Source organism: Mauremys mutica, chromosome 6 (assembly GCF_020497125.1).
Source record: "Mauremys mutica isolate MM-2020 ecotype Southern chromosome 6, ASM2049712v1, whole genome shotgun sequence".
NCBI classification, from domain to species: domain Eukaryota; kingdom Metazoa; phylum Chordata; order Testudines; family Geoemydidae; genus Mauremys; species Mauremys mutica.
Window position 1 is genome coordinate 110841576 of NC_059077.1, and position 15919 is coordinate 110857494.

General features: G+C 42.3%; 1 protein-coding gene across 2 annotated transcripts in view; it reads right to left on the reverse strand.

The window, feature by feature from the left end:
- Positions 1-277: 277 nt before the first annotated feature.
- LINGO2 (leucine rich repeat and Ig domain containing 2) overlaps positions 278-15919 on the reverse strand; it is a 456232-nt gene continuing 440590 nt past the window's right edge. For both annotated transcript variants that reach the window (XM_045020198.1, XM_045020197.1), the window contains one exon: positions 278-4661. In XM_045020198.1, the coding sequence (XP_044876133.1) occupies positions 2805-4625 (1821 nt within the window). In that variant the 5' untranslated portion in view covers positions 4626-4661 and the 3' untranslated portion in view covers positions 278-2804. The remainder of the gene's footprint in view (positions 4662-15919) is intronic.

A 15919-nucleotide genomic window follows, 5' to 3' on the forward strand; every position in this document is an offset into this window, starting at 1 on the left:
CCCCTACCTCTTGCTGCGTGTAGTCCTATGAACTAAGTCTCTGCCAGGCCTGCATAGTTATGGATTTTACTACCCACATCATTTTTCATTTAAGTTGCCAATTCCAGTACTGATCAGATACCCTAACAGCACAATATCTATTTCATTACTTCTGAGATACTTTTTCCAGGTAGGGTTGGGGCGGGGGGTTAGGGAGGGTTTCAGTAACAGGGTACTAGTTCAACTTGAAAACACAATTCATTCTAGATTAATTTCTATGAATAGAACTCCTCCTGGTTTTCCCATCGCTTTCTTTTTCCTTTTTTGTGTAATGTAAACAAACAAACCAAACCAAAACAAAAACATCCACTTGGATTTGTACCAACCACCTAAACCAGAATTCAGCAGCACTTTTGCTCAAAACATTGATTTTATTGTCAGAGTTAAATCAGGTCATCACCACTACAGGGGAAATGGATTGCTAATGGATAAATGATAATTACAAGGGAAAGGCAAATGGAAAGGTCTCCAATTGATAATTCAGCCATCGTTTCCCCCTCATTTATTAATTTATTTTACTATCCATATAAACGTGCCATAGTGTTTCAGTGGCTCTGCTGTTTGAGCAGCAAAAATAATCTCTCCATTATCACGTGTTTATTCAGGGGTCACTTCATTTCATTAAAATTCCATAAAATTTCAAAGGACAAAAGGATTAGTCCCCAGCATATAAACCCCAGTAATCTAACGTGGTGCATAAAAAAAGGGAACACCCCTGTAGTCCTCAACTGCATGAAATGTAGCAATGATTTAAACTGAGATCAGCCACTGAAAAAAACAGGTTGAGATTTTCAACGCAATCTAGGTCCCGTTCCTGTATATTTGATCAGGGATCTGCCTGGACAGGGATTTAAACACCACCCTTTATTGATAGCAATAGAAGAAATGTGTTTAAATCCCATAGCTCTGCTGTGAAAATCTCAGCCAAAGAACATGGGTAACATTTTCAAAAGTGGCTAAGTCCCTATCAGTCAATCTGATTTATGCTCCAAAGTGTCCATGTCAAATTTTCAAAACGAGACTTAGGCTCCTAAGTCACATAGGCCCTTTAGAACAGTTTACCCTAGATTAACTAGAATGGGTATAAAATCAAACACACTGATTATTCTTCTTACTCAAAGTTATTCCAAATAATTTATAAATCATATATAATTGTCAACCAAACATTAAAATAAATTAATCTATGGCTCATATTTATTAGGACATGAAAAGGTGGTTAAACACTACCCTCTCCCACCAAGAGTTGGAAAATACTACTACTCTAAAATATCTTTTTTGATACCAACAGTACAATGAGTTGACATTACAGTTCCAGTTCCGAGCCCTTTTTGCATGATCTTTAGAGGAATAAAACAAACACGTATATAAACATAACCAACGTTCCCCTTGCCTTCTCCTCTCCATAAAAAACACACATTGCCCCCTCCTGCTCTGGGCCATTGTCCCAAAAACCCCAAGACAATACAGTTATTAAAATGGCAGATAGAATAGCTGAAGTAATCTGTTAATGGAAATTAGCATTTGTGTTTATGTGTTATTTATAAATATATGGGATGAGCTTGACAGTGGCTAGAAGTTCATTATAATTGGCAGTACTTTGGCCTTTTGGAGGCTATCATGTTTTAAACATTTCTTTAGTCGCATAATCCTCGTATTATGCATGGATAACCCTGGTTTATTGGCATTGGAGAAGAGTTCATTCCTATCAACAGAGCTTTTGTACATTTTAATTCACTCCCTCAAATACTAAGGTGACCATATTTTCCTAGGAGTACACAGAATGCATTACCTCCTTTCTTTCCCCCGCCCCAGTACACATTAACATTTTAACAATGGCTTGGAAATTAAAACCAAGGGGTGACAAAAACAGATCTCTTTTTTCAAAGTATAATTTATCTCCTTTATATGTCCGCTATGCCTAGTAGGTTGGGCTCTCCTGGGTGAGAACCAGGGCTTTGTTACAGTAAACTGGTCCAGTGTGATATCACAGATATAAAAAATATTCCATTCTGTATCAAAACTAGGCACACGCCTTTTATTTATATGAAGAGAAGATCAACAGAGCAGAACATTTGTGCCCTAAGCTATGCCTCTCTGGTCTTCTACATGAAAACAAAAGTATCTTGTGTTGTCTCATCGGTAACTACAGAGGTCTAATTTGGGGTTTGACTGTAGTTAAGGGGAGGCGTGACATCACACTTGGGTCAGTCTCGGTGGATATCTCAAAGCACAAACTCTCATTCATATTGCTTTAAAATGTACACAGTATATATGTATATTAAAAAAAGATAAGATCAATTTCTTTGTGGTGTTGAACCAACTATAAGGTATGATGCAAGGCTTTAACAAATGAGATCTATAGATACAAATTTCACTGTAGAGTATGTTTTAGACAAATGTGTCTTTTTAAATATGTAAATCCTACACTGTAGGTTTTTTTCCTTTCTTTTTCTTTTTTGTTGTGGTAGAAAATGTTGAACAACTGTCCATGAACATGAGCCAACAGTTCATTACTGAGATCCCCAGAATGCCAATATTTGCAATGCAAACAATTAGTACCGTTTACCAACTATTTGAAAGGCCCTGACACACATGCCTCAAGGTTAGGAGGCTCTACTGTACAACCCCAAATAGTCTTTCCATTTCCACGTAACCATTTGACACAATGACAGCTGCATTAAGCTGCCTCCGCCTAGCAATTCCACATGCCAGGCTTGTTTAATTGGTTATAATGCCACAGGAAAAGCACTGCTAGCAGTATACCATCAAATCATTTTCATATTGAACCTCCGTGGTCCAGCAACCTCTCCTTCAACAACAGCACCATTGTTTTTGCGGGGGACATACTCAAGGTCAATGCTGGTTTTGTGCTTGCCCTTCCCTCGGCTCCACACAAAAAGAAGTAGGAAACAAAATAAAACAACGCCAAGGAATGTGAAACAGCCCATGGCTGTGGACACCAGTATTGTCTTAAGGTCCAGCGAGAAGGTGTTCACATTGGTTCCATTGGAACTGGTGTCATTGGAGTCTGTCATATACATAGGGGTCCTATTGGCGTAAAGGAAACGGTCTGAAGTGAATCCTTTTACCGTAAGGGAGGCTGAGTATGTGTCATTCCCAGCGGCGTTACTTGCAATACAAACGTAGATCCCAGTGTCTTGATCTTGAGCAAATCGGATCTCCAGCATGCCATCTCCCAGCACCGTGGCTCTTCCATTCGATTTAGTTGTGATCAGCCTCCGTCGCGGCGTCACCCAGGAGATGGTAGGTTGAGGATCCCCGTCGGCATTGCACATCAGCTGCACAGTCTGTCCTTCCTCCACTACCAGGTACTGCAGTTTCTTGTCCCGTATCTTGGGCTTCTTGCAGGTGAAGTAAAAGGAAAGGGCGGTGCTGTGAAAGTCTTGGAACAGCTTCTCTCTGACGCTGTCTGGGCCGGCACACATGGGCTGCTGGCTACCAAACTGTAAGGTGGGCTGCCTTTGTAATAGCCAAAGGAGACGGCAATCACATGCCAGGGGGTTGTTGTTAATGCAGAGGATCTCAAGAGTTTTGGGGGAATGGAATACACTCTCTTCTAGCGTTTCTAACAGGTTCTGGGACACATTAAGTACACGCAAGAACCTGAGCCCTTGGAAAGCATGTGGTTCAATGGTACGTAACTGGGCCCCCACCATGTGCAATTCCTGCAGACGCACCAAGTCTGCAAACATGCCTGCCTCAATGGTGCTTATGGGGTTGAAGGAGAGGTTTAGGTGTGTCAGGTACACCAGGTGTTTAAGAGCAGAATAAGGTATTGCAGACAGGTTGGTGTTGGTGACTGAGAGAGAAGTGAGGTTGAGACCATACAGGCTATTGGCAGGCATCATGTCCAGCAAAGGCCAATAGTTGATCTCCAGGTCTTTTAGGCGAAACAATCTCTTGAAGGCATTCACAGGCAAAAGGTTAATGTTGAGATGTCTCAGATGCAGACTGATGAGGTTGTGAAGGTGGGAAAGGGCTTCTGTTGGTACAGCTGTTAGGTTGCATTTCTCCAGGGTGAGCTGCTCCAGGCTAAGCAGTCCGCTGAAGGCCCTGTGGGATATATAAACCAAATCATTGTCCCCAACCTCAAGGGACTTCAGGTTATGCAGATCCTGAAACATGTAGTCCAGCAAAATGACAATCTTGTTTTCACTTATATCAAGCTTTGTTAAGTTTGACAACCCTGTGAATACCCCTAGCGGGACTAGCTTCAGACGGTTTCCTTTCAGTCTCAGAGAGCGCAAGTTGAAAAGATTGTTAAAGGCTCCAGGCTCTACATTGGCAACAATATTGTCGCTGAGGTCTATCTCCTCGAGCAGCGGGTAGGATATGAATTCCTCAGGGTTGACACTCTTCAGCCGGTTCTTGCTTAGATCCAGGATTTTGGTTTCGATAGGGATACCCTCAGGGATGGAGATCAGGCGCCTCCTGTGACAGCTAACAGACTTGTTCTGGGCAGAGCACTCACAGCGGGCTGGGCAGCCTATGGTAGACCCCATGAAAATGAGCAGCACAGCCAGACCTAGGAATGGCTGCCAGAATGATGTGGCCGTGTGAAGCATGACTCCACCGATGTTGTCTACTCCTCGGTCACAAGCCTGGAGGAAGAGGGAAGAAATGGGGAAGAAGTTAAGTTAGTAGCTAAATACTGTTTTAACCAGATTTCTGGCATCCATTTCAGAGCAGGCTCATAGATTTCCATAAAACCACAACAAAAGCCATAGCAAATGGAGACAAAAAGAAAACGTATTTTCATTAGAAGTCAAGGGACATGTCTAAGAATCTGTTCATTTGGCATTCTGCCCCCAGATTTCAGATACATCATGCAGCAGTTTTTCCTACTGGATGCAGTGACTGGGGTATTATTTTTCCCATTTGAGTCTCTGCATGACAGTGCTGCTGCTAAATCAGAGACAAACACACACTCTATGCTAACAGGTCTAGCAATAAAGTGAATCACACTTACAAAATGTATGCAGCATTGGGACTCAGTGATGTGATATTAAAACTTTTATCTTTCTTGTTTCAATATTTTAACTGTGAACCTTAAGTTGCACTCACTTCATTTTGTATCGGAAAGAGAATTTCCTAGCAAGAGAAGGATTCCTATTAGCATTATTGTATACATTATAGTGCTATACAGATAGAGATTATTGATACACACACACTTGGAACTGGTATGCATCCACACACACCTCTCTAAAGAACTTAGGGAAGGATAGCTCAGTGGTTTAAGCATTAGCCTACTAAACCCAGGGTTGTGAGTTCAATCCTTGAAAAGGCCATTTAGGGATCTGGGGCAAAAATCTGTCAGGGATGGTAGTTGGTCTTGCTGTGAAGGCAGAGGACTGGACTCAATGATTTTTCAAGGCCCCTTCCAGTTCTATGAGACAGGTATATCTCCATATTTAAAAAAAACCTGGTACATAATAGACAGATAGATAAATAATACAACCAGTGAATCTCTGATTAGCACTTCAATTAAGAACAAATCAATTCTTGCTGAAACTTTGCTTTAGCTTCACAAAGAGGTTTTATTTATTTCTAGGCCTCATTGAGATGACAGCTATTGCAAAGGGCATTGTTTATAGAGTACCTTTTTCATTCTTAAATATGTAAATTAATTGTGATGGGGAGAGAGGAGCAGTAGCAAAAAAAGAAAAAAGAAAAGAAAAGAAAAGAAAGAATTGTTTTGCTTTAAATAACACACATTCCAGATAGGGACAATAGATTGCTTGGCAGCCATAGTTTCTAATAGATTTATTTACTCCCACCTGCAGATTAAAATTGAGGGTAGCTTAACAAAGGATGCCTTCTATTACATGTAATTACTATCCCCTGAAGCTGCATTTTAAAGGGGCAGCTACCAAAAACGCAGGTCCTATCAGGTTGGCTACTCAACAGATCATCTCTATGACTTGATTCGTGACTAATAACACTGTCCAGAGCTAGGCACAGGGACAGTGCAAGCTTCCTCTCATAACTCTGCGAGTGCACCTTAGTCTTGATCTGCATGGCCTCCCTATTCCACTCCAGTGCTTCTCCTAGGCAGAGACTGATAACGTACGGCAAATTGTGTGGTGGTTTTGTGATGTTGCCTGGGGACTAGGATGAAGAAATAAAAGTACATTTCAACCTTGTCCTGGAAGGACAAACTGCTGAGATTCATTTAGTTTCCCCTTTCAGTAGGTGTCTTGTGAGTAAAGATTACTGGTTATGTCCAACTGTGACAAAGGTTTTCCAAGATAAACTTCACTTCATTAGGAACTAAGTTAAGACTGAAAAATCTATCGGCCTTTGTGATTTGGGTCTTTCCACTGAATTCTGATCAAAGGGGCTTTCAGCCACTCTGATCATTACATTTTTAACTCCGTCTGTGAGGTTAGCACTTTCGTATGGATACTTCTGGTGTGCAGGGAATTCATTTCCCATCTTATTCACCTAATGTAGGAAGCATAAAGTAAATAGGTTCAGTGGAAGACAAGAACCCCTGGAGTGCTTATTTTAGTTGGCAAAAGTATGAAATGTTTCTCTGCAGACATCTATGTTACCTGGTAACTAAAACTTCTAAGCAGCATAGAAGCTGCTGTTGAGGAGAATAAAAAGTGATAAAAGGATTTCTTCCCCATGCCTGAATCAAGAAAGGGAAGTGGTGTTTGTAATCACTTTTGTGTGTGTGCATGCATGTGCATTGGAAGATTTGTGGGCATTAATATGTATGTGTGTGTTTGAGATTCAGAGTTGAGGGTTAAGACGGTGTAAATTATATGTTAGGAAGTTCAGGAGTAAAATTGATTTGATTCACACACCAACAGCTCAGAAGAAAATGTGAATAAAAGCTGAGCGGATAGAATAGAGGGGATACTTTAAACTTCTATCTGCCCAGGCATTTCAACCCCATTCATCACATCTTCTCCCTCCTGTTAGTTATTTTTGTGGAGACTCCCCTCCCTTCCAGCTCCTGTGTGCGTGCAAATGACACCATTTTAGGCCTTGCCTTCATTAGGAAAAAAAGGTGTGCTCTTACCTCATGTAATCTAACGCCTGGATAACTAACAGGAGGAAAATCCTACGGAAGATGAGGCGGTTTGTAGTTTTCACATGTGTGTTAGTTGGTTCCAGTAGGCTCCCCCTTAGCGTTTCCCTCAACCTGTTAACATGTGAGAGCACTACAGTTTCTCATCTTCACTAGGATTTTTATCTCGCATTGGGTACTATGTGTTAGCCAACAGGAGGTAAGAAGACACCCTTTTCCTTACTATAAATGCACACTTAAAGTTTGGCTTGATTAGGATTTAAAGGGGTGTTTTCAGCTAACATCCCTAGCAGGTTTGTCCCTAGGGTTCAGTTTGATCAGCTAGCACGTGTTAGAAGTGTACGCGGCCATGCCTACATTAGACAGTGTGTTAAATAGTAATAATTTGTGGTCAATCTATCTGTTAACACCAACAGTTCTTTCTCTCTTCTCTTTATGTGGGGTCTGGGTTCCTGCTCACCATTCTAGTGAAATGTGAAAAGGTTATAGAATCACAGAAATGAAGGGCTTGAATGGATCTCGAGAAGTGATCAGGCCCAGCCCCCTGCACTGAGGCAGAACCAAGTAAACCTAGACCATAATCTAGTTGTTATAATCTAATAAAAAGAAATGGAAAACAAACAAAAAGTGTGAACCCCAGGAAGAGTAACAGAAGGTTGTTTTTTGTAATTACTAGTAAGCATTGCATGAATGAATCATATGGGCAGTCCTGACTGTATTAAAGCAACCGTTACAGAAATTTCAGTTTATCATCCAATCACTCCACATCCACTGAAGTTTTCTTTGTAAGAATTAATATTATGCATTCAATAAGTTCTCTTCCACAAAATGACTCTTCTGCAGCTGACTATACATTTAATGACAGGTTTCAGAGTAGGAGCTGTGTTAGTCTGTATCCGCAAAAAGAACAGGAGTACTTGTGGCACCTTAGAGACTAACAAATTTATTTCAGCATGAGCTTTCGTGAGCTCATTTCTCTTTACACTTCTGTGATGTTTATTTTATTAAAGACTTTGCACTTAGCTGACAAAGGACTCAGCTTTCAGATATAGTTACCTAACAGGACATCAACATTCCTGAACTGAATACTGAAATTGGCACTTATTTGTCTGCCTGAATGCCAATTTAAGCATCCAAATGCCAGATCTGGATCATCCATATTTGAATTTTGGTCTCTGGTGTTTGTAGTGGGTTTTTTTTATTATTACAGAATGACACATTTCAGGATATTATTCCTTACTGAAGAGTACAAATTAACAAACTTCCTCTTCTTTCATTTCTCGCTCTCTGACTGTGCCTTTTAAATTCATTGTTAAGAATCAGGTTACCGTTGGCCCATATCCTGTTTCAACATATGACCTTACCCAGGGTTCAGATGACCGATTAACAATTAACAAAGCTTGTTTTAAGTCATTAGTTAATAGTTCTGTTTGATCTCACCCAAAACACTTGAGACTTCTTTTAGCTGGTATTTATTCCAGACCTTTGAAATGCAAATCGCTCGTTCAAAATCCTGCAGCTTTGGCTCTCAATTCTGACTACATGCAAGTGTTTGACCAGAGTGTGAGTATACCTGTATTCCTTAAGCCTTTAGAGTGAAAATCAACCCAGTGCAGAAAATTTGCCCCAAATCCTATGTACTACTTAAACTGTGTAAGATTGTTTGGGACTTGCACAGACCCTCTATACTGCAGTGAATTTCACCTGTAAATAGGAATAATTTACCTAGCCTTGATGCCTAATAGTTACTGTGCTGCTGCTTATACTCCTCTTTGACCTGGCTCTATTCCTTGTCCAGTCTGACTCTACATCATTATGCAGTGTCAACATCTACCCAGAGCCAGTAAAAGACTAAAGACCAAATCCAGCCAGTGGCTAAGCATGCTTGTATCCAAAGCCATGAGTATTTGGTAGTGTTGAACTCAGAGCCAAACAGGCAAATCAGGGATAACTGTGTTATAGGCAGAGCTGGCAGTGTGGCCTATAGTTAAGCTCACCTAACACTTGCTGTTGTAAGTCCCTGTTTTCAGTTGTTTATATGTTTGCTAAACTAACCATCTGGGATGAAATTTTCTGTGCTGGGTGTCTGTCTCAGGCTGAATATTTTTGAATCATTTCAACTAAAATAGATCAGCCATTTCTGAGAATAAGATCAGGGAAAAATACATGGTTTTGCCCATGTTAAGAAGATTCTAACTGTTTTATAGAGAAGCTGTAGCACCTCCATTCTTTGGAGGGAGGACTTGAAATTAGGCAGGGGTGTGTGTTACTGTAATGTCAGGGTGTGCCTTTTGCCATCCCCATAAGGACCTGGCCAAATTATAAGCTTCCAAAACATCTTAGTTAGCACATTCTCAGTAGAAAATTGTTGGAGTTTGGCAGCTAAATTCTCTGAAGATTCTATCTGCACTGAGCATGCTCCACCTCTGGACTGCAGGTGTGAAGCAGGATTTTCCCTGCAATTTGGCCTCCCAGCTGTGGGACCCTGAGCACTGATACAGAGGAAAGTAGAAGTGTAGGGAATGGGGCGGAGGAGAAGGTAAGAGGGGATTGCAGGAGCGGGGGTGGGGATATAGAGGGAGAGTGAGGACAGGAGCAGGTGGCAGGAGTGTACAGCAGCAGAGGTGGTGGGGGCAGGAGCAGATGGGTAATTATGTAATTAAGGACTATCATAATGCATACACGTAAGAGGGTTGACATAAGATTGCACAGTTCAAACTTTGGAATGCTTGACTTTACAACCTCAACGTTCTTTTGATGTCGGGTTTTTTCAATGTAATGTCTTACCTAGTGCACTGGGAAAGGAGAGACCTATCTATGCTTCCTGCTCTCTCAGGCCCTGAATCAGGAAGGCACTTCAGCAAGTGCTTAATTTTGGCATGTACTGAAATCCCCTTGTCTGGATGACTTCAGCCTGTGCTTGAATGCTGTCCTGAACAGGGATGCTTTCTTGAAATCAGAGTTTCACTGAAGTAAGATCAGTGGCACATGGATATCTTTGAGTCATCATTTTTATTCCCCTCTCCCCCATCTTCCTCCATTACTCTTCTTCATTTCTGTAGGGAGTTAAACATATCCTCCTTTCCTGGCTTCACATACATCAGAGCTTTAGAATCAATGATGCTTAAACTAAGGAAGTGGACTGTTATTTCCCATTAGAACACTTGCTGTCTAAGTAGTAATCAATATACAATCCAATAATTAATACACAAGAAGCCATATGTGCTTCTATAGCACCTTTCATCCAAGATATCAGAACATTTTACAAACAATTTATTAAGCCTTACAACATCCTACTGAAGTAGGTGTATGTTAGAGCTGTGTGAATACTGCACAAAACATTTCTCCAGCAATTCATTCAAATTTGGAAAAAAGCTTTGATTCAATTATGTTCACAATCTGGTGTTCATTCTCCACAAACATTTCAGCACAAAAAGTCTGGTAGGCTGAATACCTACAAAAAGCCCAATCTCTAATGTTAAAATGATTAGTGCTGTAGTAGCAACACAATTTGAAGATTTGAATAAGGTAGTCACTTTATGGATTATTTAGGGAGGGTAGTTTATACATAAGGGAAGCAAAGAAGAAAATGCAGAGAAGTTTGTCAGAGAAGTAGACAAATGGGCTTTTAAGCTTGGCGTGCTTGGTAAATTGGAGGGGGACAGGAAGAAACAGTATAAGAGACAGGATTAGAAGTAGAGAGGGGGGCAGAGTCATAAAAGGGCCTCAAAAGTGAAGTAAGATTCAAAGTTTGCTTTGTGCTGATTAATTATCTAAGTCAGTGGTCCCCAACCTTTTTTGTCTGGCAGGTGCCAGACGACGAACCACGGAGGACTGTGGCGGTGGACAAGCATTTGCCGAAATGCCACCGACAAGCGGCGTCACCCAGAGGTGTCACCGCCAAAATGCTGCCGAATTTCGGTGGCATTTCGGTGGATGCTTGTCTGCCGGCCAGTATGCGGGCGCACTTAGACGCCCCGGCAGGTGCCATGGCACCTGCGGGCACCGCGTTGGGGACCCCTGATCTAAGTCATCCAATAAAGGGACTGGGACAATACCAAGCAATCTACATATTTAACAAACAATGCAAGTTGCAACTACTCCCAGAAATTGTTTGCAGGCAAAGAATTATGGGCTGAAGAAATACTGCATATCCAATGTATGTGAGAATTTCACAATCTGTTCACAGACAATTCAGGAACAGATAAAAAAAAGTGAAATTCATCCAAATTATTCACTTGGCTATGTCCCAGTTCAGGGCAACTCCACCTGTATTCTCCCTCCATGGTTCATCAAAGACACCCACCTCCAGGGCCAGCTTTAGGAACTGTGGGGCTCGATTAGAATATCCAGGGGCGGTCCGGGTCTTCAGCGGCACTTTGGCAGTGGAGGGTCCTTCACTTGCTCCGGACCCCCTGCCGCCGAAGTGCCGCTGAAGACTCGGACCACCGCCGGGTATGTAAAAAAAAATTAAACATTAAAAAGGCGCCTAAGATGCAGGGCCCCTCTTAGGCGCGGGGCCTGATTCCGGGTAATTGGAAGAATCGGCCTAAAGCCGGCCCTGCCCAGCTCCTCACTGTCATCTCTCTTGGATAGAGACCCACGTCTCTCTTCCTCCTAACCAGGGTTTGTCCAGATTGCACAGTTTCCCTGCCCGCTCTGTGTTACTCACAGCAAGCTAGACTGCCTAAACAGGCCAGCGTGTCTGCGTTGCTGTCATAAACAGATAGTTAAGGGTTAATGTCTCTTTTACCTGTAAAGGGTTAAGAAGCTCAGTAAACCTGGCTGACACCTGACCAGAGGACCAATAAGGGGACACGATACTTTCAAATCTTGGTGGAGGGAAGTCTTTGTTTTGTGCTCTTTGTTTTGGGGGTTGTTCACTCTTGGGACGAAGAGGAACCAGACGTCAATCCAGGCCAGGATCCAGGCTCTCCAAATCTTTCTGAATCAGTGTCTCATGTTTCAAACTTGTAAGTAGCACAGGCAAGGCGTGTTAGTCTTATGTTTGTTTTCTCAACCTGTAAATGTTCCTTTTTGCTGAGAGGATTTTACCTCTGTTTGCTGTAACTCTGAACCTAAGGCTAGAGGGGTTTTCTCTGGGCTATATAAATCTAAGTACCCTGTAAAATATTTTCCATCCTGATTTTACAGAGATGATTTTTACCTTTCTTTCTCTTTAATTAAAAGTTTTCTTTTTAAGAACCTGATTGATTTTTTTTCTTTCTTGTTTTAAGATCCCAGGGAATTGGGTCTGAACTCACCAGGAGTTGGAGGGGGGAATGGTTAATTTCTCCTTGTGTTAAGATCCAAGGGGTTGGATTGGTATCACCAGGGACTTGGTGGAAAAGCCTCAAGGCTATCCAGGGAGGGGAAAGTTTTGGGGGGACACAGAGTGTGCCAGACACTGGAATTCTGGCTGGTAGCAGTGTTACCAGATCTAAGCTTGTAATTAAGTTTAGAAGTGTCCATGCAGGTCCCCACATCTGTACCCTAAAGTTCAGAGTTGGGGAGAAACCTTGACAGTTGCTTTCTCTTCAGAGGCTACGAACAGCATACCGGCCTGCAGTTATACGTTACCACACAGCTCTTTATAAGCAAGGTGAAAGCATTACAGAGAAAACATTAAAAACAATAAAAGAACCTACACACATGCTAAAAAGCTTACCAGAGGTCACCCCAGCTCCAGCCTCAGGCTCTGGTAGGTGTCAGTCCTTCTAAACCCACAACTGGGTTTCCCCATGGCTACAAGTTCATAACGGTCTCAGAGTAAGAACCAGAACCACCATGACTTTATACAGCATGGGCTTTTGATCATAGGCTCATGTAATAGGTGATCAGCAAACAGGTGATCCTCAGGGCATAACTTCAAAAGATTGGGTTTTTGCATAACCAGAAATGAGGAAGTAGATAGTCCTCCAGGAAAACCACTTGGACACTTTTTATTCCAAAAGTCCATTCTTGTCTGGCACGTTGTTCAATATAGACCTTTGAATCCCCAGGTCTCTCCTCTGTCACATCTCCCCCCTTCAAAAGGTTCCATGCAATTCCAGCCCACAGTAATACATAAACCATTCATTTAATACAATGGATCCCAAAGATACTTAAACATCATTCAATAAGGCCTCCCAAGGATATGGCAAGAAATTGTCAAGATGTGAAAAAATTATCTAAGTTTTATCTACACTTTACATAATGGGGAATGCAGGCAGAGAGGTGAAAAATGTACTCTGAGGTCACAGGACAAGTGAGTGGCAGCATCAAGAACAGAATTTAAATCTCTTGGCTCAGATAGATAATACTTATAACTAAGGCTGCGAGTCTGTCACGGAGGTCACGGATTCCGTGTCTTTCTATGACCCCCGTGACACGTGTAGTGGCTGGTGCTGGCTCAGGGGCTGCCCAAGCTGGGTAGCCCCTGGGCCAGCAGCAGCAGTTTGGGTGTGTGGGAGGGGGCTAGGGGCAGGGGATTGTGGAGTGGAGGGGAGTGCTTACCTGGGGTGGTGGGCTCCCTGGCTCCCTCTGGCATGCCCCCCTGCAGCTCCTAGGTGGAGACGGGATGGGGGGGGGGCTCTGTGCCACATGCTGCCTGCAGGCCCCTCCCCACAGCTCCCATTGGCTGTGGTTCCTGGGCAATGGGAGCTGCGGGAGCCGGCACTTGTGGTGGGAGCAGCGGAGCCACTGCCTCCGATGCCTAGAAGCTGCAGGGACATGGAGCTGAGTAGAAATCCCCTGCCAGCCTTGCCAACAACCTCCCCAATATCAGGGGAGGTCCCGGGCCACATCCCCCAGCACCCGTGGTGCCCCCGCACCGCACCTCCCCCAAAGCCCCTCACCCAAGTTTTGGTCAGGGTGGGTATTTTTAGTAAAAGTGAGGTACAGATCACGAGCCAGTGAATTTTTGTTTACAGCCCGTGACCTGTCCATGACTTTTACTAAAAATACCTGTGACCAAAACGTAGCCTTACTTATAACAGGAGACTAAGCATTGTGAAAAATTAAAGTCCACCAAAGACTAAACATTGATAATGATGCTTATAAGTTTTTAACATTATTTATTTCAGATGATTTATTTTGGGGAAAACCTTTATTGAAGAGGTGTCCTCATCTTGACTTGAACACCACCAGGCTTGACCATAAGACCATTTGCTTCTGTCTCATGTTTCAATTAAAATTACACACAAGAGCTAAGAGTCCTTTCATTTTTCTTTCAGTATATATGTATCAGTTATTATTACTTTAGGAAGCATAGCTGGTATCACCAGGAGGCTGAATATGGGACTGGCTGGGAAAGCATTATCTAAAGTTGTATCTGTTCTCTCATAGCCTCACTAATTAACACCATTTGAGTAAATTACCTCAGAAACCAGACCAGTAGGAGGGCTGAGCACTCTGATTAAAATAAGGGAAGGCTGGCTTTCTGTCATCAGATCTATGTAAAAAATAAAAATAAAAAGTGAAAAATTCTCTTCCTCCATCAAAGAGGTGGTCCCTCTTCCAGAACATATTAGGCATAGGAAAACTTGCATTAATGCATGCAATAAACAGAGGACTATATTCTCCAGAGAATTTGAATTTTGATATTTGGCATCATCTTAGGGAAGTCAGCAAAGTGGGTGGATCTCTCTAGGGAAGATACTCTTGGTACTTGAGCTGCTGAAGAGATCTGCTGCTGCAATGTGCATCTGCTGCAGATTTTTCAGAGTTAATGCTTTTGAGGTTAATTGAATCACATTGCAATATTCCAGTTGGGCGGTGACAAACGTGTGTATAATAGAGTCTAGGTCATCAGCAGAAAGCATGGGATGCAGATTCCTTTGTGAATGACCGAATATGTTTCTTCCATATGAAGGATCTGTGAGTAGTCAAGAAATACTCCCACAAGCTGTGGGCTGTCTCCACACCTTGTGGATGTATGGTTTTGACTAGTAGAGACAGCACTGTTTTGACCGCCTTGTCAAAGTGTTTTCCTCTGCTAACTACCATAACCTCCATCTTGTGGTGTTGAATACCAACCAGCTCTTCCTTATCCAGACACTGGGATAACTGGGTGACAGTAATGTAGTTGTCAGTTGTGAACAACACAGTGATATGCCATTGGCATACTGCTGGCAACCAAGAACACTTTTCCCAGCAGCTGTGTGTAAATATTGAATAGGCCAGGGAAAAGACTATGATACTCCACAGGGGATGGGTCTGGTGGTAGATATCTAAGTGTCCATCACTACCCTATGAGCCCTCGAGGAAGGATTCTATTTCCGTGCCCTGGATCCCTGCCATCTCCTTCTTCATATAGGATAGCCATATCCCATGACCAATCATCAAGTGCAGAGAGGTCTGAATGTATAAATATGGATGTTTGCCCTTTAACTTGGGAAAACAAGAGATTGACCATTTGCATCACTAATGCTGTTTCTATTCCAAATGCCAGCTGGAGGGTCTGGTCTGAGGATAATCTAGGCAATTGGCTGTCAACAGATGTGTTTGCATCAGTGAGCTAATGTTTTCAGAAACTTTTAACCCAAATATGCCTGTAGGAAAATACATGCACATTAGGAGGGTGTCACTACCCTACTTGGGTGCATTTGTGGACTAGGACTACATATGCTGTAAGGTTTATAACCATCACAGCTTGCAAACTGCTAAAAACTAAAACCTAAATTATACTATGGAGGGCAATTTTAGTTCAGAGCACTGGACATTTCGGCAAATTAAAAATTACCTATAGTGCTAAGGAAAGAATTTGAACAGTAATGAAAGCATCTCAGTATTGAACATTTAGCAGAATGGGAGTGAGAAGGTGGATACACCTAGTGCAAC